General features: G+C 45.5%; 1 protein-coding gene across 3 annotated transcripts in view; it reads left to right on the top strand.

The window, feature by feature from the left end:
* The window catches only part of OTUD5 (OTU deubiquitinase 5), a 456,714-nt gene that overhangs the window by 139,145 nt on the left and 289,806 nt on the right, over positions 1 to 27,763 (top strand). For all 3 annotated transcript variants that reach the window (XM_086940296.1, XM_086940294.1, XM_086940295.1), the window contains exon 3: positions 20,367 to 20,431. In XM_086940296.1, the coding sequence (XP_086796422.1) occupies positions 20,367 to 20,431 (65 nt within the window). The remainder of the gene's footprint in view (positions 1 to 20,366; positions 20,432 to 27,763) is intronic.

The following is a 27,763-nucleotide window of genomic DNA, read 5'->3' as shown; positions in this document are numbered from 1 at the left end:
CTGACAGGAAACCCTTTGTCCAAGCTCCCCTCGCTGGAAGGACTCCCAGCTGCAGGGGGTCAGACTTGTGTCTGTGGTGGCAGCATCCATTTTGTGATGCTGAGGCTTGAGTTAACTTTAACCGGGGTTCACAGTTAGATACATGTCGTGTCCCTCTAGAAGGGTGGAATGCTAACCCCGTCGCCAGAATTGGCGAGGGGTTAGTATTCCAATTCGTATGACACCTTACTCGACATGTTTTGATAAAGCGATACCAGAGTTAGCATATCACCGCGAGGATTATAATGCACTTAAGAGTATATGTTATGCGTTATCATGGAACAGCTACTAGGACTTGGTTCCGCAAGCTGCAAACGGGCTCAGCTCATGCCAGAGCACCATCTCACACGATTCCAAGCACTCTGCCTTCAGGATTGTCAAGGCCTGCCATAGGAGTGACTGATAGGAATCTGTGTGTCCATTTTAGGGTTAGATATAGGTATACTATATCTAAAGCGAAGGGTGTTAACACCACCTTGCCCCAGCTGTCGTGCAGCCAGTTGTGTCGGATTTAGATGGCCAGCCAGGGGTGGCATAATACATGCTGCAGCCCCTGGTAGGCCCTGGGTACACCTATGCCCTGAGTTACAGGGTCTGATAAGGTGGCCCAGTACCAATTGGATAATGCACCTAAGGTACACGTGTCAATTTAGTGAGAGAACAGCAAGGCTGTGGGTCTGATTAGCAGGCCCACAGCCAGAGAAGTCGTAAACCAGTGAAGCAAAAATCTGGGGTGATCATAGGATTGCAGACCCTACTCTCCTACAAATATAAACATAAATCTGCAGATACATGATGAAAATGGCAAACGTAGTTTTGATGAAGTCTCGACTATTCCCAATTAGTTTTTTTAACCCCTTGCATGGTTCGGACGGCCGGGCCGACGCTGCGGTGCTCGTGTGCGTCGGACGTCTGGGGGCCATCCGATCTGCGCACCTGAGGAATTTTGCTGCACCTTGGCAAAATTCCGGCCGCACCCAAGGGGTTAAAGCAAACAGACCGACTTCATGTGTTAAAGAGTACACAGGATGTTTACAAAAACATTTGAAAACCCACTCTGGGTTCTTTCCCGACCTCAGAACTCACACAAAGGCCAGTATTTGTCTTTGACAAAGATGGTAACCCTGTGTGGGAAAGGCCTTTCCTGCTTCCATCGAAGCTTGTGAAAAATGCAGGCACCATTAACTATTGATTTAGGTGAAAAGAATATACTTTTTTTTAATGCAAATGTATATTTTCTTTCAAAATAACATTGTCCTTGCAGAAATGCAGGCCTTGTCTCCGATTGTAAAAGCTTGCTGATATTAAATTATGTTAATGTGCTCGCATTCGTAAACTTGACTCTAGTGAAGCCCTCGTAATACATTAAAACTCTTAGAGCTGTAAACAAAACCCTTTCAAATTCTGTTTTTCTGTGAAAAGATGTACTATTGGTCGTCTTAAATATCTTGTCAATGGCTGCCAAATTAATTGTAATCCATCAGTGTCTCAATCTTGATACAGCTAATAGCTAGAATGGTAACTATTATTTGGATTGGCAGAGTGAATCCATTTTATTTTTGTGTAATCTACCCAAATATAGAATTTTTCCAATTCAGCTTGTATGTTTTTGGTGTAGTATTGCTCCCTGACTACCTCCAAAATGTGTTCACAGGCATAGACTTTGGAAGGCAAAGCACTCCCTATTGTATATGTTTGTAACTGACAATATGCCATAGTTCCCTCCTTATGTAACCTAGTCTAAAACACACTGGAAAGGACACTTAAACCTAGATGCTGTGTAGGCACAATGTAACACTGCGGAGGAGTGAGGACTGAGGAGTGAGATTTAGCAGATTTGTGAATTAAAATCCTCCAAGAGCCTGGCAGAATCAATGTAGACCTTATCAGTGTCAAAGTAATGTTTACTTGAAAGTTGTTTTGACATAAACAGTTCTAGCAAATTCAAAATAAATGGCTTGAGCATTTCAGGTTGTCTTTTGGCTCCTAGATTATTTTAGACCAGAGTGTTCCTAGGCAATGTTGTCAAAACCAACTCCAGTTCAGTGCCCGAGAATCTGAAGAAGCCTGTTAAGACCTGCAGCACCTCACCTTACTCTGACATCTACTGTGTCTGCACCTCACAGTTCACCTCTTCAGCACTGGTGCAGATAACTGCTGAAGAGTTTTGCAATGCACATCTGTTCTCCTTTTTACTCCCTCTCACAGATGCTCTAATATTACTGCAAATGGACCCAACACTTCACTAAAAAGTGTAAGGTGACTGAGTTGCCTGTTTTTCTGGGAATCTACTACTATTATTATGCTTGATGCTGTTAAAAATTGAAAGCTGTGCATCCTGTCTCAAGGTGTTGCCAATTTGTATTTGAGCGTGATTGGAACAAGATTGATTAAAGATTGTGTCTCCTGCCTTTGTACATACAAAAGGAATAGTGCAGAAAATCTGCTTGGGGTTAATTAGGAGCATGAGAGAAAAGGGAGCAAAAGAATGGGGCGGGTATTTTTTTGTGGTGCTGGTCGATCATGCTAGTTAGCACCCTACCCGTAATGCTGAACTAGATTGGTTCAGACAGACATGGTGCTTCAAAGGCTGGACTTAGCTGCTGTTTGCCTGCATTACATTTTACTATAAGCAAGGACATGCAGCAGATTCCGAGAGTGCAAGTGCTGATCTACTTCTGTTGGGTCAGATACAGCAAACTTTGACAATAAAATTCGTGATGCATGCGGATGGAAGTTGAAACTGGTTCGTATTCATTCTACCTCATTAGAGACACTGTCCCATAACTGCAAAGTGATAGGTTTACAAGTGTTATTTTCCTCAGCAGATGGAAATGACGCGCAATGGAAACTCAACTTGCATATGAGCTAGAAGTGCACAAGCGGCTTCTTAAGAACGATAATGAACAATGCCTAGTGTTACTGACCAGCTCCACGTTTTCAGTGTTCTCTCAGTATGATGGCTCTGCTTGCAGCTATGGGCTGTATTCTAATCTGATTTGATGCGTAAGGGCTGTTGCCTTTGGATTTCAGATGCTCATATACACATTGTATTATGCATCACCTCCTCCACCAAGCAGACACACGTCTAGTGACCCTGTGGACTTATTCACCCATGCTCATTGATTTTGTTAATGCAGACCGATAGTAGGCAGAGCTGCATTTTAAACCTGGGCTAATCTTATTCAATTGAAGGTACTTAGTACAAGTGCTCATTGGAACTGATCATTGAAGTCCCGCTCAAACTTTGAATTAAAGAGGAGCTAGGGCTTTGCGTGGTACAGATACATAAAAAAGTTTAAGGAGGCATGTAGTGATCTTTAGAATGGGTGGACAGATTGTGTACTTACATAAGCTCCCAGATAGTTTGTTCACAGTACATTGTTTTTCAGTAATTGTTATTTGGTAGCCACAATCTGTCCCATTACCAAGCGACTTGAAGCAGTTGGCTTGCCTGTGTCGTTCCTTCAAGTCCAGATGGGACCTTTCAGAATGATTCAGACCGTAGATTTCTGTCACAGAGCGTAGTCTGATTAGATTGTGTGATAATGCTAAATATCAATTGCTTTAAAAACAAGAGTAACATATTGGACAGGTTATTGCACTGATGACTTCTGGGTAGTTTAGTTAGTCAAAAAATGTATCAACCAACTTTATTTCGCACTTCGTAAAATGCATAAAAGTACACACATAAAAAGTGAGCATAAAAGGTACAACAAAATTAGGCATGCAGAAATTCAAGATAAGGGCAGTACCGTTCCCACAATATTGCCCATTACATAAAGGTTGAATCAGAGAAGTGCAATCATGAATATTAAAAAGACTGATAGGTCATTAAAAAATAATCTCAAAGTGCAATAAGTAAAGTGCTGCGTGCTTTATGGATTCTCATGGCGGCCAGTTTAAAGGAGGCAAGTGCATAGCAGACCAGAGGAGTGTCTAATGAGTAAAATAAAGTGCTGAGGACACAGAACTCATAGAGAATTTCCTACAGTCATCTTTGCAAGCATGAGCACTGTTCAGGTCTCCTGGCATGAACAGCTGTGATGTATTGAATATAGTACATCCTGGCTTAATGTGCAGTCACATATCCCGCGGGGGACAGTGGAGTAGCAGCTGCTGCATGCTTCACACCGTGGGGTTTTTGTATGTGAGGGAAGAGAGCTATTAGCAGAGTTCTTTTGAGGCAGACTACCAGATTGATGCGTCTCACAAACTGCAAAAGTCTCTGTAGGGAAAACATGTGGTATAATACTGTGGGAGGGTGAGATGTTTGGCGTACCTGTTTTGCCTTTTTTGAGACAATTGCTTCAAATGTATTCAGTGTTGTTTCACATTGCCATATATATGCCTTTGGTTTGACCACCTTCTCTGGAGTCCGGTCCATGATTTGAATTAACTCAAGACTACATATTCTAAAACAGGGGTCCCCACCCTTTTCTGTAATAGGAACTACTTTTGTTGAATGAATATCCTCGTGAGCTGCTACTATTTCGTTTTGTTATAGTGACCCCATCACACAAGATTTCCCATAGAGGCCACTATATGCAAGTTACCAGCAGTGATCACTTCTGTGCATCGGGAGGGTTGTCTGCTATAATGTAAGAAAGTTTTGTCAATTTGGAATGCCTTTGCATGGTAATAAATAGTCTGGCATGGCATGCCAGACTATCAAGGTAATATTAGTAATAATGTTCCTGATTGCTCCATGATTTATCACTCTGATATCCGGTTTAAAAATCATTAGCAAACTCTGCCATTTTTCTCCCAACTATCACCTTTGTGTTCTAAAAATACATTTTTAAATGTTGGTTTCTAAATAATTCATCCAAGCACGTGTTTAAAATGTAATAGACTGGGCTGCACAAAGGAGAGCTACATATAGTTTGCTGGAAAGCTACCAGTAGCTCATGTAGTCTTATTTGTCCACAGTTGTACTCGATTAATCACTGTGTTCTACTTTGTTTATTTTATTGCCACAACACAAGGCCTTTTTACCACTCATCATGCTTTAGGCCTACCGTATTTGGTTATGCCTTGAGATTGAATGATTGATTTGGTAGGTCATGGGCATGTTTTTAATTAGAAGTACAACTATTTATGGTAAAGTTTTTTAGATCTATCATAAGTTACTTCAACTCTTGAAGAAAGCGAGCTACTGACCTTTCACTATCTCTTCATCATTTAGACTCTGCAACTCATGACTGTACAAATGAGTAAAGAAAGGTGTATGTATGGCTGCAGGTAAATGTTTCAGTTGGTTTTAAGATGACCGAAAGGCCCTCCAATCTTCCTCAGTTTTAAGAACACACATGCATTGGGACAAGAAATAGACTACTCACCCAGAGAGGAGCATATGAGATAAATTGCTCACTTTGCACTGGCAGCAGAGCCATCACTTTTCTGGAGACATGCAGACTGAACTCACTTTTGCTGGCTAAAGTTAATCACTGGGGTTACAACCTGTTACAATCTTTGGAGAAATTGATAAGAGCTGTCTTGAATGAGGACATGAGCCGTAGCTTGTGGCAGGAAAGGTGTGTTCGAGGCATATGAGCTGCAGAGTGTACACTTAGCATTAGATCGCCACCTGGTGTTGGGATTGCAGGTTGTTGTCTTCCTGAAAGAAGTCTTTGTAGTCACGAGATGGGTGACTCCTTCCTTGGACAATACTGCGCATGGTCATCGACTCCATCCTCAGATTGTTTTTTTCCGCCACTGGGTTCGGATGAAACTTTTCAGCTCCAGCTAGATAAAACTTTTCCAGCAACTTCGAAGCGTAAAAACCATATACAAACAATATCGACATCAAATGGACTACTTCAACACCATCAGCTACATTCCGGTGCATCGACGTGGGCCGTTGGGCCTATCGGCGCCGTACGGCCTACACCTCATGGACAGGACTCCATTTAAGAGATGCCCAGTATGTCGAGCAAAATTCCCTCATAGCGACCACCACGAGGTCTGCAACCTCTGTCTATCGCCAGACCACGACGATTCAACCTGCACAGCTTGTGTGTCCTTCCGATCGAAGAAGACCATTCGGGATCGGAAGGCCCGTCGACACGAAATGAGGAGATTAGCTCCAGCACCGGAGGCCATCTTGGAGGAGATCTTCGAAGAAGACCTCTCGAAGGCGAGGATCCACTCGAAGACATCTGAGGACGAGGCTCCACTCGTCGCCGAGGAAGACTCGCCTGATCTCCAGATCATATCAGAGGCAGAGGACTTCGATGACTCGATTCCATCTCGTCAACCCGTGAGTACTCTTGCCCCTGCACAACAGACACAGCCCAAACCAAAGGCAACGGTCAGCACTCCGCCCATGGGGCCCAGTCGGGACAGAAATATCCTCTCAAACGCCCCGCTGAGGAAAACAACTACGCCTTCCGGTGCTTCGGCACCGACCAAGCCAAACGTGCCAATTCCACCTCTTCCATCGGCACCGAAGCACACACATCCTTCGACACCGAAGGCAAAACACCCTTCGGTGCCCAAAGACAAAGACCCTTCGGCACCGAAACCTAAAGATGCACCGGCGCCAAAGCCAAAAACTGTATCGGATCCGCAAAAAGCTCCGGCTCCGAAACCTTCCGGTTCCAAAAATAAAGCTGGAAAGCCAGCGTCCGATGCCTCAAAGCCAACGAGACCTGCTTCCATTCTAGAGACTCCAACCTTGGTACCAAAGACTCAAAGGCCTGATTCAGAGACACTTTAACCCTCTAACATGCCTGCTAAGCCAAAACCACCTTCGGCACTGAAATTTGCCACCGGACTCTGTAACTACTCCTACAGCAAAAAACACAAAACAACCTCTATCGACACCGAAAAAATCGACGCCGAAGAAGGTAGCAGAGGAAGAACTATTTAGGCCAGATCCTAGACAAAAGAAGGTCCATATCAACCCAAAAACTGGACATGTAGAAGCTATTCCCTACAAAAAGAGACCAGCAGACACACCACATTTACCTGTGGTTCCTGCCAAAAAGGATTGTGCGACTTCGCCAATACACCCCTCCTCTCCTTCACCTTCTTCCTCACCTATTCCTCCTTACTTTTTACCAAGAGTTTCTCCTGTTCAATCTCCTGCATCATCACACCACACTGATGATGAGTATGATATAGGTGGTGGGAGTGACACACGAGACCCACACACATACCCTGTAGATGAAGGTATCAACCCAGATACATATCCTACAGATGAGGATATATAAGAGTACCCAGCACCTAAAGTGCCTGACATTCCTGATCCTCAGTTCTACCCAACGAAACCTTCCCCGCCAGAAGATAGCATTGGGTTTAATCACCTTTTAAATAGAGCTGCCCTTTACCACGGGGTTAAAATGCACTCTGATGCCATTGAGGAGGATTTTTTATTAGACACATTTGAGCAGTCACAAAGGTCTACCCAAATACTACCCATGATCAAAGGAGTATTAATTGTACCTTCAAACTCTCTTGAGCGCTGTTATCCGGTCTCCCTGTGCCCCGTTCCACCACGGCTCCTTGGTGCCGATTGTTGTGGAGGGCTAGGTCGGGCGCCATCTTCGGTGAGTCCCGGACCCCTGCGGGACCAGAGTTAGCGGTCTAGCTGGGGGAGGGGCTTGGATCATAAATAGATCTTGAGTCCGGGGGCCTGGGCGATTGCTCAGGGTGGTGGCAGCACCTTGTTATTTTGTTTGGAAGGCGAGCAGATTGCGAGGGATTCTCCTCTGCTTTAACTTGTATCCCGCTGCATTACTGCAATAACTTTAAAAAAAAAAAAACAATTGATTTTAAAAATTGTGTTGTGTGCTTATGTGATTAATTGTACCTTCAAAGTCTCTTGAGCGCTGTTACCTGGTCTCCCTGTGCCCCGTTCCACCACGGCTTCTTGGTGCCGATTGTTGTGGAGGGCTAGGTCGGGCGCCATCTTCGGCGAGTCCCGGACCCCTGCGGGACCAGAGTTAGCGGTCTAGCTGGGGGAGGGGCTTGGATCATAAATAGCGATGCACTTTAGGACGCGCAGCGGCCACGCGCAGCGGGCGTGCCGTTTGCGCGCCGAAGGAGCGCCAAAGGAGGGCCCGTCTGTGCCCGTTCGGGACCCGGGGCCACAGACCTTGCTCTTTTTTTAACATATACATCTGTGTAGCTCCTTGCCTATCAAGGTAATGGGCCCAGGCCCATTAGCCCTTCCACGCTTGATTGCATCCTTGCCTTCGGCATCTCTGCCCCTTTCCCCCCTCCCCTTGTTGTCCCCTTATCTAAATCCTTGTTGGCTGCCCACTCTGTGTGCCCCGCCTGCCCAACGACGCTAGCCTCCGCCTATCTTCTCAATTCCCGCTCGGCGGGTACGCATCAACTGGAACTCTTTAATCTGCTTGACACCGAGTCTCCTGATCTTCTATTCTTGACGGAGACTTGGTTTTCGGCAGACTCTTCGCCCGATGTCTTATCCGCACTTCCCGACTCCTATTATGCCTTTCGGGCTGATCGTCCAGGTGGGAAAGTCGGCGGGGGCGTGGCCATGATTATCCGGTCCAATTTGCAGTTCCAGCTCCTGCCCTACCCTCCCATACCCAATGTGGACTTTCTAGTTGCCCGCTCAGCGAATCTTTTAGCTCCCCTTACCATAGTCCTTCTCTACCTCCCCCCCCAAACTGTGCCCCATTTTCTGCCTGCTCTCCAAGATCTGCTGGCCACCCTTGTGATTAATAACTCTGCCGTTCTTCTATTCGGTGACTTCAATTACTGGCCTGGTGACCCCAGGGAAGATCAGACTTCCAAGGATTTCTCTGACACCCTTCGTTGTTTTAATTTTATTTCTCCCATTCACGCCCCCACCCACGTTCATGGTCACACTCTTGACCAGATTTGGACGACTAGTCTGATCATCTCTTCTACCGCTATCCTCCCTTGCACCTGGTCTGACCATTCCCTCATCACCTTTTCCATTGAACTTGCAGTCACTGATAAGCCCCCACTGCCCAAGAACATCTTAGCACGGAATTGGAACCGGGTGGACTTTAATGCTCTTCATTCTTCCTTGGTGACTTCTCTCCCTGACTTATCGGACCTCTCCCTCGATCTCCAAGTCGATGCCGTTAACACCTGGCTATCTACTTCCTGTAACTCGGTCGCCCCCCTCAGGAGGGTCAAGGCTTGTCGCCTCCACGAAGTCAACAAATGGTTTTCCAGTGACCTCAAAGCCCTTAAATTGTCTCTTAGACAGTCAGAGCGTCAGTGGAGGCGCAACTACTGTCCCCTCCTGAGGGATCAATATAGGTCTCTGCTAAAGAACTATAAGAGAGCTATCCTCTCTGCTAAATCTGAGTACTTTTCTGGTAAAATCTTACTTGCGGCTAACAAATCCAAGGAGATTTTCTCCATTGTTCATGACCTGGCCGCATCTGACCGTGTCCACCCTAACCCTGTGCCTTCCCTGGCCCTTTGTCTCTCCCTGAATGATTTTTTCCTAGAGAAGATTGCCAATATCAAACGGAACATCCCTCTGACATCTTCTCCTCTTCCCCCTCCTTCCCTTCCTCCATTGTCCTCTTCTTTTAATCACTTTCCACTTATTTCGAAGGAATCCTTCCTTGCCCTGCTCAGGAAGGTCAAGTCGGAATCCCCTGTTGATTGTGCACCGGCCCGCATCTTAAGGGAGCTATTCTCTGGCTGTTCCGATCCCCCTTTATCCCTCCTCAGGCAAAGTGGTGTAATCACCCTTTGCTGTAGATATAGTATACCTATATCTAACCCTAAAATAGACACATGTATTCCTATCAGTCACTCCTATGGCAGGCCTTAACAATCCTGAAGGCAGAGTGCTTGGAATTATGTGAGATGGTGCTCTGGCAGGAGCTGAGCCCGTCTGCAGCTTGCGGAACCAAGTCCTAATAGCTGTTCTATGATAACGCGCACCATATACTCTTAAGTGCATTATAATCCTCGTGGTGATTTGCTATCTTTGGTATCGCTTTATCAAAACATGTCGAGTAAGGTGTCATACGAATTGGAATACTAACCCCTCGCCAATTCTGGCGACGGGGTTCGCATTCCACCCTTCTAGAGGGACACGACATGTATGTAACTGTGAACCCCGGTTAAAGTTAACTCGAGCCTCAGCATCACAAAATGGATGCTGCCACCACAGACACAAGTCTGACCCCCTGCAGCTGGGAGTCCTTCCAGCGAGGGGAGCTTGGACAAAGGGTTTCCTGTCAGGGGCGGTGCTAGCACCATCCCAGACAGGGTTTTGTGTATCCTAGGTAGGCAGGGCTGAATGGGAAGGTGACTGCAAGTGGCACCCCGGTGCTCACTGTGCATCTACCAGTTTGAACCAGTTCCAGGGGCACACCAGTCCCTGAGCTAGGGAAAGTCCGGCATGGGAGAGGGGTGTAACCACCCCCCTTCCTGGTCCCACCCATGGGCAGGACCTAGTCCCGTACCAGTCCCTTTCTTTAGAATAAAGGTGGGAGCGGGGACCCTTTCAAATTAGATCATCTTTGAATCCTGAAACTACTTTCTACGAAAGGAACTCAAGACTTCTTCTCAAGATTTCTCCCTTGTGACTAAGGAGTAGTCACCCTGCATCTGCGGGCACCAACTAAGAACATTGCGGTTTGCTGCACGTCCTTCCTCCGGAATCAGACCGACCAGCACGACGAGACCCGGCTTCTCTGGCACCTCTGACCTCTACCTACATCATCAGCCCAGCTGAGATCCGTGGGTGTGACGAGACCTCGAGGGACCGGCCATCTTCAGAACTGCACGACGCTTATCCATCACGACCGCCGAGGGATCCTCGAGTGAGTGCTTTGGGGTTTGAGAAGCCCTAACCCTGAGCAGCTCCAGCACCGAAATTAGCCCCCCAGCATCCACAAGATCTGCGTTGGGCCCTTCTGCTCTTTGCTGCTCACCGCGTTGTCCTGCCACTTGCCTGCTGGCTTGTAGCCCTCTTGACGACGAACGACGACACTTCCATCGCTGGTCTGGTTGCTCCAGACTGGCCCTTGCTCCCCTCCAACAGAGGAGCACCCCGGACCCTCCTGGTCCACTCCAGATGCCATTTTGAGTCCAACACGTGGGCTTGCGTTTGCCAAGAGTTGTTGCCCCAATCCTGGGTCCAACATCGTCGACAGCAGATACCTTTGTGGGACAGCTCGCACCTCCATCCTGGTCGCCGACAACGCCTCCTGGTCCGAGAGACTGCAGAGCCCAGCGTTGCCCACTCACCTGCTCGAGGTGACTTCATCCGGTGCCATCCTGGTGCCCATCTAATCACTGGCTAGTGATTCAGAACTTGGTTCCCTCTGCTTACAGGTACCCTCTTCAGCTGATCCAGTCCTTGGATCAGCCCGGAACATCTTCACTGGTCGCCTGCCAGCAACTTCCACTTCAGGCTCCTGGTTCGTCAACGAAGAAACCCAACGACACTTGAACCCTATTCAGCCGCAGCCCCTGGGCTAGGTAAACAGAGTACCATGGTGCTCCAGCGTAGACTAACTGTCTAGATCCACTTTCGTTTTTTGACCTACCTAGTCTGGTTCGCCCGAGAACACTAACTTAGTAATTTCTAGCAACCATAGACTTTGTCCCGCATTGCGCGTGAGAGTTTCCACTCTGCACACGACGTCCCTAGGCCTCCTGCTTCTAATCCAAGGGTTCAGTATTGTAGGCCTAGCGTTTCTAAAGTCTTTGAGAGTAGTACTTACCTGCTAGTAATTCCGCATTCCACTTTTGTAGTATATGGTTTTCCGTGCCCCTCGGGCATTTGTGTAAATTGTGCGACTTTCAGTAATTCTTTAAGAGCTTTGTATTGTGCTTTGCGCCCTGTCCTCATAAAGAGTCCAGGGCTGTTGTGTTCTAAATAAATATCCTTTTATTTTCATAACAACTTGTGTGGTGACCTTTCACTTGGTGTTCAAGGGGTAAATGTGATGGTATAACAGCTGGCTTAACATGCCCTCTAGAGTTTAGCCTAAAGACTGCTCTTGTCCATGCTACTAGGATAGCTGGTCTATAAGGTTGACTTACAACCAATCGTCAATAAGGGTCGTTTGGACTGATACATAGTGAACACTGCATATCAGGCCAACTTCTCACACTCTCCCTGCTAACTTAAGGCCAATCTCCCTGCTCCCCTATTTAGGTAAAATCTTGGAGAGCCACATTACCTCCTGCTTGTCGACTTACATTGAGACCAACCATTTATTGGCCTCCCACCAAGCGGGATTTTGTCCGGTCCACTCGACCGAATCTGTGGTTCTTTCTGTCCTGGATGAGCTGAGGAGCAAGGCGGATTCCAACTCTCCCCAAGTCCTGGTGCTTCTTGATCTGTCCGCTGCTTTTGACACGGTCGACCATTCCATCCTTCTCGACCGTGTCAGGGCAGCGGGCATCCAGGGCACCGCTCTTTCCTGACTCGCCTCTTTCCTCAAAGCTGTTCGCCTCTCTGGCTTCTCCGCCCCCTTTCTTCTGGTGTCCTCTGGAGTTCCCCAAGATTCCTCCCTCTACCCTCTCCTTTTTAATCTTTACATTTATCCCCTTATTATTTCACTGCTCAATATGGGGGTCTCCGTATAAAATTACGCTGACGACCTCCAGCTTGTTTTCGATCTTTCCCCTCTTCTGAGTCCATTCTTAGATTTCAAACTACCCTTATTTTTATTTCTGATTGGATGAACCAAAACCATCTTAAGCTCAACCCGGACAAAACGGAGTTGGTCCTGACTGGCGGTCCTACTAGCCCTTGGACTTCTGCCTTTTGGCCTCCCACTCTCGGCCCTTCCCCGTTTCCCTCCGCATCAGTTAGAACCTTGGGAATCAAGGTCAGCCAGGACCTCTCCATGCGCCCGCAGGTCAGCTCTGTTGTGTCATCCTGCTTCCTGTCCCTCAGGATTATTCGCAAGATCTCTCGTTTTTTTTCATCTAATGCCCTCAAGATAATGGATCTGGCTATGATTCTCTCTGGATTGGACTACAGGAACTGCCTGTATGTGGGCATTCCAGCCTACGAGCAGCGCCGCCTCCAGACCATTCAAAATCAGTCCGCCCGTCTCATCCACCGGCTTCCTAGGTCTCATCATACTACTCCTCTACTCAAGTCCCTCCATTGGCTTCCCATCCTGCAGAGAGCCCTGTTTAAACTGGGATGTATAGTCTTCATGGCCCACCCCCATACGGCTCCTATTTTCATCAATTCTAGGATCACTCACTATCTCCCCTGCCGCGACCTCCGTTCTTCCAGTCAGGCACTTCTCAGTGTCCCCCGCTTCCGTAAGTCCAGAACTGGCGGCACAAGGTTCTCTACCCTTGCCCCGCGCTTCTGGAACAGTCTCCCATTCTCTATTAGGTCTATTACTGACTATTTGCTTTTCCGTAAAGCGCTTAAAACTTACCTGTTTGCTCAAGCTTTTCCCTCTTAGTAATCTCCTGGTGCCCTCTCTTTCTGTTACCGTCCTATCCCTTCAGCGTCAGGAAGCTGCTTGGCCACAGTGCGCTCTACAAATACTTTCAACTTTCATTAAACATGCTCCAGAAATATTTAAAGACCCTGTGCGTTGTAGAGTGTTAAATCCAAGAATAGAGAAGAAATATAGACCAGCACCATCTGATCCAGTCTATATTAGGGGACATCTGCCACTAGACTCACTAGTAGTGTCCAATGCACGGAAGAGAGCTAATTCTCAGACTTCTGGTGACACGCCCCCTCCTGACAAGGAATTCAAAGTTATAGATGCCCCAGGGAAACTGATTGCTGCGCAGGCTACAAATATATGGTGCATAGCAAACACACAAGCCCTGCTCTCAAGCTGTGACAGGGCTCACTACGATAAATTAGAAAAATTGCTAGAGCACCTCCCAGATCAATACAAAGATCAGGCAACAGAGCTCCTACAAGAAGGCAAATTAATATCTAATGCCTCAATTAAATGTGCACTAGATGTAGCTGACCCAGCATCCAGAGCAGTCAATACTAGTGTTATACTCAGACGACATGCGTGGTTACGTATTTCAGGGTTCAAGACGGAGGTACAGACTACCATCTTGAACCAGCCCTTCAATCAAAGCCAATTCTTTCGGGCCGGAAGTAGACACTATACTAGAGAAAATGAAAAAGGACACAGATACAGCTAAGTCTATGGGAGCATTACAATCCACACAGACTAGAAGTTCTTTTCGCCGCTCCTTTTATAGAGGAGGCTCCAAGCAAATCGGTGCAGATACAACATCATCTTTCAAAACGCACACACAGACCTTCTCTAACAAGGGCTACTTTAGAGGAGGATACAGAGGCAATAATAATAAGGGAAGAGGTAATAACAACCGCTCCTCTCTCACTCCCAAACAGTGACGTCCCTCTGTCTCCCCTACAGCATTCCACTCCTGTGGGGGGCAGATTATCACAGTTCCTACATGTCTGGAATTCCATCACCATAACACCGCAAAGAGAAATAGGGTCCAAGGGATATTTTAAGACCTGCCTTGCCCCATACATCAATCATAATACAAATTGAGAACCAGGGGTCTGAGAGACATGGATATATTAAACCATTCGATAGGTGCAAATGTAATTAAATCAGTTGAGGATGCAAAAACTCCTATCAAGCCTAAAAGTAAAAGTCGCAACAATGAACTGTGATCAAGAACAAAGGTGATTGTCAGTGTGACTCAAAGAAAAAATGGATTCCCATCAAATGTCTTATAATGATCTATATTCTCATCTGGTCATCCATGGCCGTGGGGTGGTCTGTCTCTAGATCATTGAGACCATATCCACACCAACTCTCCAAAAGGAGTCTGTGAGTCTAGCTCACAATCACTGTGCTGACCATGAGGTTGATAGAATAATATGGGAATTACTGCAGTGCAAAGAAAGAGGAACGTGATGAGATAAAATAGAGTGGCAAAGACAGACAAAAGGACATTTTATTCAGAAGGCGGTCTTACCCTCTAATGAAAATCAAGAACAGTGCAAAAACGGCAGTCTCAAACAAATATTTGACTACCAAAAAAGGGCCAACATGTTTCAGCCGATAGGGGAACAGTATCCCAAGGCTTTCTTCAGGGCCTCTGTTCTAATAATTTGCTACCGCTAATGTGAATACAGAAAATAAGGAAAACTGATGAAATGCTATTATTCAAATGAAAAGGATATAGATGGACATTTTAGTCCATAATCCTACTCCTCCGTGTCAAAACTGGTGTGTCTCACATCTAGAAAAAACAATCACGACGGTCTCAATCATATGTACATTGTATACGTAACAAGTTTGTAATCAGAATTGTAAATCAGCACTCACCCAGATTGACATGGGACTAGACCTCACCTCTCCTGGACCCTGCTCAGGAAGATGGAGGCCCCGCTCTATGAAAGAGAAGTGTATAGTGTCTTGAGTAAAGAGCTAGTTCCTTGGACGCATATGCCTTCTATAACCCAATACACACATTTTAACCTCTTTCATGGGTACTCATCTGATCTGGTAGAGCAAAGGCTCAAGCAGAGTGATCAATCATCACTAAAGCTACACTTAGTACAACTGTTGAAAGCAACCCTATACCAACGCTCTGTGGCTGGCACAAACCTAAGTCTAAGATGATTTCAGAGACTACTTTTTAAAGCAACAGGTCAAGTCAAATGAACCAAAAAAGATAGAATCTCTCAATGCAATGTCAGTAAGATCTACCAAAGTCTGACCTGTCTGTCGTTGCCGAGTCAGGGGGGAGGCGTCTGCTTCTCTGTCTCCTGGAAATTTAAGCAATATTAGTGTATAGGGCGGAGTCTCGTCAATCCAAAGCCGCCTCTAATACACTTTTTACCGTGACTCAAACGCCTCATTTCTTATATCTAGCATGTTGTGCTGGTTGTGCACTTTAACATAGTGCCTATAAACCATAGCAAGGAAGAAGCGGCGTACTCTATTAACTCTCCGGTGCCGCCGGTTGTTTTGGTCACTATCGCGGGGCTAGGGAGAACTACAGGATGACGTCACTAGGACTCGTACAGTAGTTCAAAAACTCCCGCAATCTCTATCGGCGCCTTGAAAGTAGTGCACAAAGACGCTAAACAAAATTTGTACGTGAAACCCTCGTAAATACGAGAAATTGAAAGAAGATTTGAAAACAGATTTTAAAGATTTTCTTCAGGTAATTGCAATGCATGAATTAAATTAGGTATGACATAATAACTACAGAGTTAGTGTATTGTGTATCTCAAGTCAATTGACAACAAAATCAATCAGAAATCAAGTAAATGGTGAAGACCTATAGATGTAGTGATGAAACCTGATATATAATAGAAAAACCTACTGTATAGTACAAAATGGTTATCATCCATGGACCAACTAATTTCTTCAATGGGTTCCTAAAGTTTAAATCTTTCCTAAGAGACTGGTGAGAAAGTAAAAGATGGTTTCACTATCTTGTATCTACAAAGAAGATAGAATTTCATGAAACCAGTCTCAAAAAGGGCTGTGACACAAAATAATGCCATCATCGGAGGCTGGCCCATGGAATATCATTGTTGAGCCCAAGGGAATCTGCGGACAATTTGTAAATCCATTGCTGCTCTTTAGTGAATAGATACTTGGATACATCCCCCATGTGTGATGGTATGAAGGGTTTTTCTAGTACTGTCCATGTGAAATCTTCTGTGTGTTTCAATTCAACAAAATGTCTGGTTAGTTTGGTTACAGTCTTTCTGCACCTGAATGCACTCTTGTGTTTGAGCATTCTAAGACGAACCTTACGTGTTGGTAATTCATGGACACAAATGAACACTGAAGGAGCTACACTACTCCTGTGAAGACTGCTTAACTTTAAAAAAAAGCAACAACAAAAAACTCGACATTTGAACAGGAAAGCTTTTTGCTCAAAGAAGCCCAAAATATAAGGAAACGTTACCCCTCTTACTGCCTACTTAATTGCAATCGGTGGTTGTGGTAAACTGCTAAAACTCAGTAAGATTTGACTGGGATGGGCCCTTGAAATAAGGTGAACCAATCTGTAAGCACGCACTACCCTGCTTATTCCGAGATACATTTAATTATTATAGCACTGGTAGACGGTTGTTTGGCGAAGAACCATAACTTAAAGGTATGAGCCGTTGCCAATTAATTGGACATGCCTCAGACTTATCAAATGTTGGTATTCTGCTCTTGTTTCTAGTGTCAAGTTCATACCTCTGATCTGCAGTGAGTGTGCACAGATCAGCCTATGGCATTTGACATGATTTTCCCCGGCAGTTTGTTGGCAAAGTAGGTGGTAACTCAAGTGCATTGTTTAAATGGCGTAGTTTCCTCAATTTCTGTTTTCATACTATGAAGAAATTTGAAGAAAAGATGCTTCAAGTTTTCCTTAGCACAGACAAGCTGCAAAAGTTGCTTTTTCTCCATCAGTGGTAAATAAGGTTGCTCTGTGGTGCAGCTGAGTAACTGCTAAGAAAACCACAGCTAAAAATGTTTGCCTCCATTTCTAAGAAAGCCTTTGGTGTGTGTCATGTGACTTGCTGGAACTGCTGCCGAAGTGTTGCCTCATTTGCATATTACTCCAGCTTCACTCCCCCCCTTACTTGTGGGCGCAAAGTAGAGAAGTAGAGAAACCACATCCTTGTTTACATCTGTACGAGAAGGGGCCAGACTAAAGTAAGTTCTTCCTCTTCTGGAGGCGGGAAGGGAAGCAAAAGCGGGCCTTCAAAAACGGACTGTGTATGTGTATAATATGTATATAGATGTGTGTGTGTATATATATATAATGTATATTTGTGTGTTATTAAGAGTTTGATTTAAACCAATTGTATTGTACTTGTAAGCAGTTGTTAGATCATTAACTGAAATGACTTACGTGTAAGTGTTCTGAAAGTTGTTTTTTTGTCTGTTTACACTTAAAAGAACTACTTCATGATGAATGGTTGAGGGTGATTTACCTTTGTATGTTCACACTGTGAGGTTGGTCAACGTAACTGCCTCTGTATGTATGCCCCAGTATCGTCCTTTCGGGTTGGCTGGCTGTACTTCATTTCTCCTTGGCCAGAGCGCTTGATCATGGCTTAAGTTCCTTGTTCGTTCATGAACTCTTTGTACGTTTGTCAGTTTGGAGAAAACTATTTTGCTCTTATAATGTATCAGTTCATATGGTAAACTGTTTGTACTACCGTCTAGTTGGCCGATCATTTTTACCCATGTAATTCAGGCTGGGGCACCAAACTACCTCTGTTGCAGACTGGGGACAGTTTAGTCAATCCAAAGAAGCAGATCTAATCTGCAGTGATCCAAGGATCTCCGGCATTAGTCAGGAGTTTAGTTATTTGTGTTTTCGGTTTTGGGAAGTAACTGCTGTGAGAAGAATATCTTGCAGTTAAAATGATCTCCTTTCCAAGAAGGCATATAATTCAGTTATTTGCTGTCTGCTGTAATTAATGGAGGCAGCAAAATGTAAATATTTCCCACCTCCTCCTGATGTCATCTCAAAGGTTACTCCAGACCTTCTGTAAATTATGTGCACTTTCCATCTGCTCTGAAGCCATTGGTCAGTTCAAGTTAGCCAAAGCAAAGGCTTTGGCTGGAGTTAATCTGACTGTTGCTTTGGCCGTCCTGATGGATTGTGATGGAGGTTTAGAGGCTACTCTCTGAAGTAACTGTTGTAGCCTTTTATTCTCCTCCCTGTCCTTCTCAAGAATACATTCTCTTCCCCCTCTGTTCTGTCATTGTTCATGTTATTCTGGCCGATAAAGGGAATGACTAGCTTTTTCAGTGTTTCGGGGTTTGCTCTGCTCCGCCATCTTATTCAATGTGAAGAAATACTGTTTGAACCATTGCAGTTACTAGGTTAAAGAACTTGAGTTTCAGTTCTAGGTGTTTTGTTTCTGTGGCTGACTGTATCCTTTTGGCTTCAGTCTGATCTTGGCTTAATAGTGAAAAGAACCTAATCCTGATTTTGCTTTCGTTCAAGTATTTGAGTTGGTGCCTTGTCAAACCTGACACATCTTGCTTTTTGACTACTTGGATGGAATTGCAACTCCACTACAGTAATTATTTGCAGTTTCTGTGTTTAATGTGTTATACAGTGCAAACATTTAATGTTGGTCACTTCAAAGCACTTTCCTAAAATTGTCCAAGCCATGGAGGGTAATAAAGACATGGCATAAGTGTATGTGACTTGGAGGTTGCAGGCAGGTGGCCAAAAATGAACTGTTCTCTTGTCCTTTGTTAATTACTGAGTCTTGTGATCCTTTCCTCAGTTTTGCATCGTGGAAATAGTATGACATTACTGATGTTAGTCGATTCAAGGCTGGGTCTCTGTAGGGGGGGAGGAGAGGGGAGTCTATCTCTCTTCATGCCTTTGCAGCGCACTATATTCTATTCATCCAAAAGCCAGTAAAGTGCTTTTAGGACAGGGTTTATGTGGTCTTGTTATCCTATATGTAGGTGCAGAATGCCTTTCCTATTTTTTTTTTTATTAATCTTCCATCACATTTTCTATCAAACTCAAGTTTTACATGTGATCTCTGGAATTTAGTGAGCTTCATCCAATGGTCATTTTGTAGATGTGTGAAGATGTCCGTAAGAAGGTAGGTTAGTTCTCTTGTTTATTTCAGGATAAAAGTAAGTTCTGTACCAAAAAATAACACCCATGATTGTTTCTCCGCCCTCCCCCCCCCCCGTCTTCATTGTTCGCCGTTTTGCTGGCCATGTGGTACTATCGCAATAGCAGCACCTGTGTTGTGGATACACCAAGGGATAAGACGGTTTTTCCAAATTGTAGCCATATTTAAGTGATAGATAGTGGATGGGGTTTTGGGTGTTGTCTGTGTACATTGGAATAGTAGCGAACGCAAAGGGGAGACCCTTGACCCCTACACCATAGTCTGATATTCGCATCCTATTTGTCCTATCCTATTAGTCATTTGCTAAATAAAGTACAATAGGGTGATGTGTGTCCTAAGCACCAAAGGCCGCTGATCCCAAAGGCTGCATGTTGCTTTGTCTCAAACTATCTTTGATCCTCTAATATTTGTTAGGGCAATATTTCTTTTCCAAGTAATGGGATTAAACCAGTCTCACTGAGATCGTGAATTGTACTTCTGATTTGTTTTGTTGCTTCATTTTTTTTAAACGTTTTACTTAGGTGTAGTAGGTTTAATAAGGACAATGGAAAGCCTTCAGTGCATACTTTTTTACTTGGTTGTAAGAGATAAGGTGTGGATTGTGCATGGATAGTTTAAAAAAACACTATGAATTAAAGATGCCAAATCCTTTGACACCCAAGTGTAATTGCTAATCGGTTAAAAAGCTTGTTTGTGCTGCTTCTTATAGCGTGCCCATAGATTCTTTGTTTTACAGCTGACCAGATCTATGGAGACCAGGACATGCATGAAGTGGTTAGAAAGCACTGTATGGACTATCTGGTGAGTGAAAATCTGAAGAGTTAAAACTACTGTTTCTGTGTTTACTGTTTGGAAACTCTATTCTTTGGAACTCTGAGACTGATCAATGAGATTGAAGAGATTCTCCAAACTCTTACTCGTTCCCAAGCCTCGTCTGCATGGGAAGGGTGACTGGCTATTTTGTATTACTGGATCAAAAGTGTGGAAAGCATTACCTGCAAAGGCTAAAAATAAACCCATCCATTTAGTATTTAGTAAAACTCTTGAAGGGGCCATCCAGCGTACAGAAAAAGTTCACTCTGTCCCTCAATTATGATCACCAATAATAGGCTTTCCCACTGCTGGCATTGGAAATACTTTACTCCGGGAACTCACTTGTTGAGGGTCAAGGTGTAGCAACAAAAAGGGCGTGGAGTCGCAAGGAATGGGGTCATGAAAAGGAGTCTGACAGACAACTTGTACACTTGCATTTTTTTTTTTTTTTTTTTAAACTGCCACAAAGAAATTGGCAACAAGAAGTGTGACAGTAAATCTGTTCTGGCTTATATGGTTGCAGAGGTTGCATTTTAAAATATATGGGGTTAAGGCACCTGGTGCAGACAGTTGTGTGTGCCGGCTAAACCTTGCTGGAGAAATCTGTGTTTTGTCTAGTTAGTTTTGACTCCTAAAGTAGTATAGAGGGTTAATGTGTCTTCTGCAATGCACATTGCGTGACATGCCAATGACAGAGTTTTAGTTTATGTTGATAGGTAAGTGGGTAGTGCTTTTGACACAGAGGTCCTTTTATTACTTGCAGCACATGAATTGCAATCCTTCTGATATTGCCTTCAAATATAGTGCAGTGAACTAAGAACCAATATGGTATTATAAGGTCGCTAAAATGGGTTTCTTTGGGTAGTAATGAAGTCTTATTAGTACAGACAATGCAAAGCGCTGCGTTAAGTTTTAAATTCTGACTTAGTGTTTCTCCTGGCCATGCACTCTTAACCTGTAATTCATATTGTCTGGGATGGTTGGTCCTTACCCTTCCTGTCCACGCCCCAAATATATCAACTACACGACAACCTCTGGAGGACCACTTGGCATTCTGTCGATGGATCCAGGCTCTCTTGGACTGGAGACCTTTAGAGATGGTGAGGGCTTCATCCTATTTCAAATTTTTGCCCTCTGGGCTTCTTCCTCAAGAAGGATTAGTCCAAGTGCTCACTCTAGCCCAAGTTTGGTCTGCCCTGTATCCAGGTGAGACTGGATATTGGCATTGGTCTTGCAGGATACCTATTTCCACATCACCAGTCTATCAATCCCACAGGAACTATCTGCGTCTTCAAGTAGGCCAAAAGGACGTTCAGTGCTAGGTACTCCACAATGGAATGGAATGAAAATTTGTAAAGCGCGATGGCTACCCAAAGGCGTCCCAGCGCTGTAGACAAACTGGAGGGTTGAACTGTAGGGCGGGGGTGGGGGGAGCAGAGGGTGGGTTAAGTGTGAGATTTATTAAAAAGCCAAGTTTTTAGGAGTTTTCGAAATGTGAGCAGGTTGGATTCTGACCTGATTGTGAGTGGTAGAGTGTTCCAGATCCTGGCCAAGTTGTAGGAAAGCGAGCGGCCTCCGCATCTGGCTCTTTTTATACGTGGTACGGAGGTTAGGTAGGAGGTAGCGGATCTGAGGGCTCGAGGAGGATGGGTTGCTTCAACCAAATGTTGATTTATGGCGGGGCCTGTTCCCCAGTAGGAGCGGTGCGCGACGCACATGCTCTTGAATTCTATTCTAGCTTTCATGGGTAGCCAGTGAAGGTCCTTCAATCTGGCTTTTACTGAGGATCGGCGAGGGAAGTTCAAGAGGATTCTTGCTGCGCAGTTTTGGACAACTTGCAGTTTGGACAGTGTGGACTGTGGGGCGCCTAGGTATAGGGCGTTACCGCAGTCGAGGCGTGACAGGATTAGCCCTTGGACCATGATTCGTCTGGAGTGAAACGGGAGAAGGGGGAGAATCTTTCTGAGCAATCTCATCAGCCCAAAGCAGATGGCGGCTAGTTTGGTGGCTTGGTAGTTGAAGGTGAGATTGCGGTCGAGCCAGATCCCAAGGCTCTTAATTTGATCCTTAGGTTGGGGGGGGGGCTACCTAAACAGAGGGGCCAGATTGTATCGATGGATTTGGAGATGTTTCCAAGGAGCATTACCTCTGTCTTGTCCCCGTTAAGTTTTAGATGGGAGACCGACATCCAGGACGCAACAGCTTCCAGGCAGTTGTGTAGGCTGTGGGTGGAGTTGAGAGGGGGGTCCAGTGCTACCACCAGCTGAGTGTCGTCCGCGTAGGTGACAATTTTCACCCCAAAAGGGCGGACGACATCAGCTAGGGGACGGAGGTAAACATTAAAAAGGGTGGGACTCAGGGAAGAGCCCTGAGGCACTCCACAGTTAAGAGGTTTACTAGAGGAGGTAAACTCCTTTTCGAATACCTGGAAGGATCTGTCTGTGAGGAATGATTCCAGCCAGGTGAGCGCCATTCCTGACACCCCAATCCTACTGATGCGATGGATTAGGATGCTGTGATTTACAGTGTCGAAGGCGGCACTCAGGTCAAGTAGGACGATGGCCGTGGAGCCGCCACCGTCCAGGATCCTTCTTGCCTCCTCCGTCACTGCAATCACTTTGGCCTCACCATTACTCTTTAGATGCTCGTGAAAGAGATGGTGGTAGCTGCCCATCTGCAAAAGCTGCTAACGCCTATCTTCCCATACCTCAATGACTGGTTGTGGTAGCTGGGCTCACCTCGGTCACCAAGCACCTGCAGACTATGGCCAACCTATTGACATCTGAGTTTTCCCTTCAGTGTGCCGTAGTCATACATTACTCCTTTGCTGGAGTCCCCATCATTGTAGCTATCCTGGGTACTGTGCTATTGAGAGCTGTCCCTCCTCAACGTGACCAGGTCATTTGGGCTATGATCCTGATGTTTCAACATTTAATCTGGATCACAGTAAGAACTTGGAGACTTCTTGGGTTCCTATATCTTCCTAGTGTCCCTAGTTAGGTGGCACATGCGAGCTCCACAGCAGAATCTGTCTCAGTGGGCTCAGCACCAAGGGAATCTCAGATTTCTTCCATTTGTCGGAGGAAACTGATAACCACCTGTACTGGTGGCTACTGGACTCAATTATACCTGTAGTAGACCTATCTCCTCACTCCACCCACAGTTAACAGTCATAACTGATGCATCAATGCTGGGTTGGGGAGGTCAGCTGGGAGAGGTGGAGATCGGAAGACTCTGTTCTCTGACTGACCTCTACATCAGTCATCCATTCTTCCCTTCCATCAAGTGGGAACAGGTGCAGGGACTCCTGGACAGCACAACACCATGCAATACTGCAGCAAGCAGGGCGAAGTGGGGATGAGGGATATGTGCCAAGAGGCTATTTGCATCTTGAACTGGCTGTGTCGCAAGGGCATCTCCCTGGCTGTACTACACCTGTAAGGATCCGAGAGTGCCAGGACAGATTAAGTCAACGTTACCTAGCAGGTCACAAATGGCAGCTACACTCTGAGGTGGAGGAGAGCATCTTCCAGCAATGAGGTGAACGCTGGCTCGACCTCTTCACTACCACTGAGAACGCACATTGTCCAAACTTTTGTTTGTTGTAATTCCCAGGGCATTCTTGTTCGGAGATGCCATTTGGTTCCACTGGAGCTCAGGAATCCTGTATGCTTTCCCACCTCTGTCACCTGCCCAAAGTTCTAAAGATCATGAACAATCAGACACAATTCTTACTCCAGTATTGTAACTTTCATAGATTCACATACGACCTTTTAGTTTATTATCCCATCAGTCAATATTATTAAAAAGATCAACGTTTTTCCTTAACCAATCAGCATGAATCACCCTCAAGAACCCTCCAGAGAGAAGCTCAGTACCTCCGATTTTCTATCGCACGTTGTGCTAGGGAGTCTCCTCTGAGCTCTGCTTACCTTTCTCATCTAAAGAACATTTCTGGGCGACTTTCTGCTGGAAAGTACTTTCATTTTATTATATATTCATAGACAGATAATTCATCTATCCTGTATATCTATTGGTGGTTACCAAATCTGACTGGACTATAGCTGATAAGGCCAAGAAGGCCCTCTTCAGGGAGTGTGCCATTTGTTTGAAGAGGAAATTCTATATAGATGACCCTCATAAAGACTGCATTGTTTGTATCCATCTTATGAGGTTTCAGACTGCAAGATATGTAACGCCTTTCCTAACAAAACCCTTAGCCCTATCTGGCTCCAGAAATTGAAAACCAGGTCCGACCCTGTATCAGAATCTTAAGAGTGAGCAGTTTACTTCTTCTAAAATGTCTTCAAAGAGGGTAAGGGAATCTTCACAATTGGATAAAGAGCCTGTGAGGAAATGCGCCAAAAAGTCCTCTCGTGAATCTACCTCTGAGCGCAAAAAAGGTTCTCATAGAATGAACAACCATCTAAGACTGTTTCTGAGCCAAAAACAACACCTACAGAGCTCAAATTTACATTCATAAAGTCCTCTTCTGACAAACCATCGGCGAGCTCCCTATCAGCAAAGAAACATATTTCAGCAATGACTGCAACAAGAAGCTGCACTTCAGGCACGTCGACATCGACTTGCTCTATGGCCCTCATCATAGATTACCTCTTTAGCGTCGACAACGCTGGGTCTAATTTTGTCGACTATTCCTCTCAGATATTCATCTAAAGAGGTGGAGCCTTTGTTGACAAAACACTTGCCGCCTTTGAAATTGAAGTTGACAACTACACCATTAGAAAAAGTGCAGTTGGCGAAGTTGACGAGAAGTCAACGAGGTTACAGTGGTCGACTAGGTCGTCACTGTTTTCTACCATGCCACTGTCGTCGACGGTGCAGTCACCGGCATAGACAAAATCTTTGACGGCTAAGCCACAGCCATCGACAAAGTCTCATCCGTCGACTAAGTCATTGTGGACGACGAAGTGGAAGGTAGTGGAATGGAAGACATTGTTGTTGACTCCATGGTAGACAAAAATTCAGCGGTGGTCCTTTCACCTGCAAAGACACTGACAACCGAGATTACTCCAGAGCATACATGAACCAGTAAGATTACACCTCATTTGCCCACTCATCTTCTGCAGGAGGGAGATTCCAAAGAAGAGAGAGATCTTTTTGAGGATGTGTATAGCCCGTCCATGCTGCACGTAAATTGTCAACTAGAGGACGACAAGGATGATTATCATCAGTACTATGGTCAAGCTTATTTTGCTTAACCTTAAACAAGAACACCATCAGTATCAGGAAAGGTCACAATGCCCTCTGCGTTACTATCAGATCTGTAGTTCATGTTACAAGATTACATCAACAATTCCCACCTTCAGATCCGGCTACTAGAGCTCCACTTCCTCAGGTGGCATCACCAGTACAAGTGAATACTCCTACGGTACTTTCTATACCAAACACTCCGCAATCTGTTCCTCTCCAAGAACCGGTCTCTTCAAAAGAAGAGGGAGAATTTCATAATACTGCCTCGAAATGGGACGATTGCGTCTTTGCCTGCCTCACTACCACCTCTGGTAGATTCCACACCAGAGGATATTGTTGGTTTTCACACTTTATTGTAGCGTGCAGCGAAAAGATTTGCTCTACCAATGCCTTCCAAGCAAGCTGACTGTTTCTTATACAATTTTAAAGAGCCATTTAGTAAGTCTGTCATAGCTATTCCCATAATTGATTACATCTGGGATGAAGGTATTAGGATCATGAAAAACACAGCCGCTGTGCCAGCGGTACTTCCACATCTTGATAAAAAAATATAAGACCACAGATGACGCCCCAGCATGCCTCACAGGCCACCCAAAACCGGACTCTATGGTCCTGCAGGCTGCTAAACGCTACTCAAAAATCCTACGGCACCTCTTTCTGCACCTCTGGATAAAGAGAGTGTAGGAAGGTGGATACCGGACCATGGTTGCCCCCAACTTTTTGCCTAGTGTTTAGCTGGTTTTCGACTTAGTTGGCCTGTGATCCTGCTATTCAGGACCCCAGGCTATCTGCTCTCTCTGTAAAATGGACTCCATGTACTGTAGGTACGTACCAAATTGGATATTGGTCACCCTTGTGAGTCCCTGTATAGTGTACCATAGGTACCCAGGGCATAGGTGCACCCAAGGCCTACCAGGGGCTGCAGCATATATTATGCCACCCCTGGCTACCCACCTAAATTGACACAACTGGCTGATCACTCAGCTGGGGCGAGGTTGTGTAATCACCCCTTGCTTAGGTATAGTATTCTTATACCTACCTTATATATAGACACATAGTAACCTATAAGTCACTCCTATGGCAAACTTTAACAATCCTGGAGGCAGAGTGCTTTGTTATGTGTGAGATGTCCTAATAGCTGTTCTATGATATTGCCATACCATATACTTTTAAGTGCATTATAATCCTCGCGGTTAATGCTAACTTTGGTTTGGCTTTATCCAAACATGTTGTGTAATGTGTCATACGCTTTGGAATACTACCCCCTCGCCAATCCTGGCGACGGGGGTAGCATTCCACCCTTCTAGAGGGAGAAGACCTGTTGAAATTACTGTACCCGGTTAAAGTTAACCAGAGCCCCAGCATCACAAAATGGATGCTGCTGCCACAGACACAAGTCTGACCTGCTGCTGGGAGTCCTTCCAATCACTGAGGTTTGGACAATAGGTTTCCTGCTTGGGGAGGTGCGAGCACCACCCCAGACAGGAGGATCTGTATTGGGACAGGGAGGGCTGAATAGATTTAGACACTGCCTGGAGCAAACTAGGTGCTTCATGCATACCCCAGTTCAAACCGGTTGCTGGGGCACTCCAGCCCCAGCTCTGGCGCGAAACTGGACAAAGGAAAGGGGGTGTAACCACCCCCCTTCCTGGTCCCACCCATAGGAGGGACCTAGTGAGCAAACCAGCCCCCTTTAGTTGTATAAAGGTAGGAGCTGACCCAGGAGACTTTAGATTAATCCTGAAATCGATTTGAACCAAAACTCTGGATGCTTCGACATTCACCTGAGCTGAAGACTGAATCTCCCTTGTGGCCAAGGAGTGACCACCCTGGGCAACCAGGCACCATCCAGCAACTCGACTGCTTGCTTTGTCTCCGTTCCCGCCGGAACCTGAGCACAGAGCAAGACCTCGACTCCCGGACCTCTCTGACCCCACTGCACGACTCCAGCACAGCTGAGCCCCATGGAAGGCGTCGGAACCAGTGGAACCAGGCAACTTGGAAAGTCTTCAACTTGCTAACAGCGCAGCTCCTGAGGCATCCTCAAAGCTGTGCACTGGGGACTGAGACACCCAGACACCAAACTCCACCTGCACCGAAGATCAG

Source organism: Lissotriton vulgaris, chromosome 10, assembly GCF_964263255.1.
Source record: "Lissotriton vulgaris chromosome 10, aLisVul1.2, whole genome shotgun sequence".
NCBI classification, from domain to species: Eukaryota; Metazoa; Chordata; class Amphibia; order Caudata; family Salamandridae; genus Lissotriton; species Lissotriton vulgaris.
The sequence above is the reverse complement of the archived record's forward strand: the minus strand, read 5'-3'. Positions and strand labels throughout refer to the sequence as shown.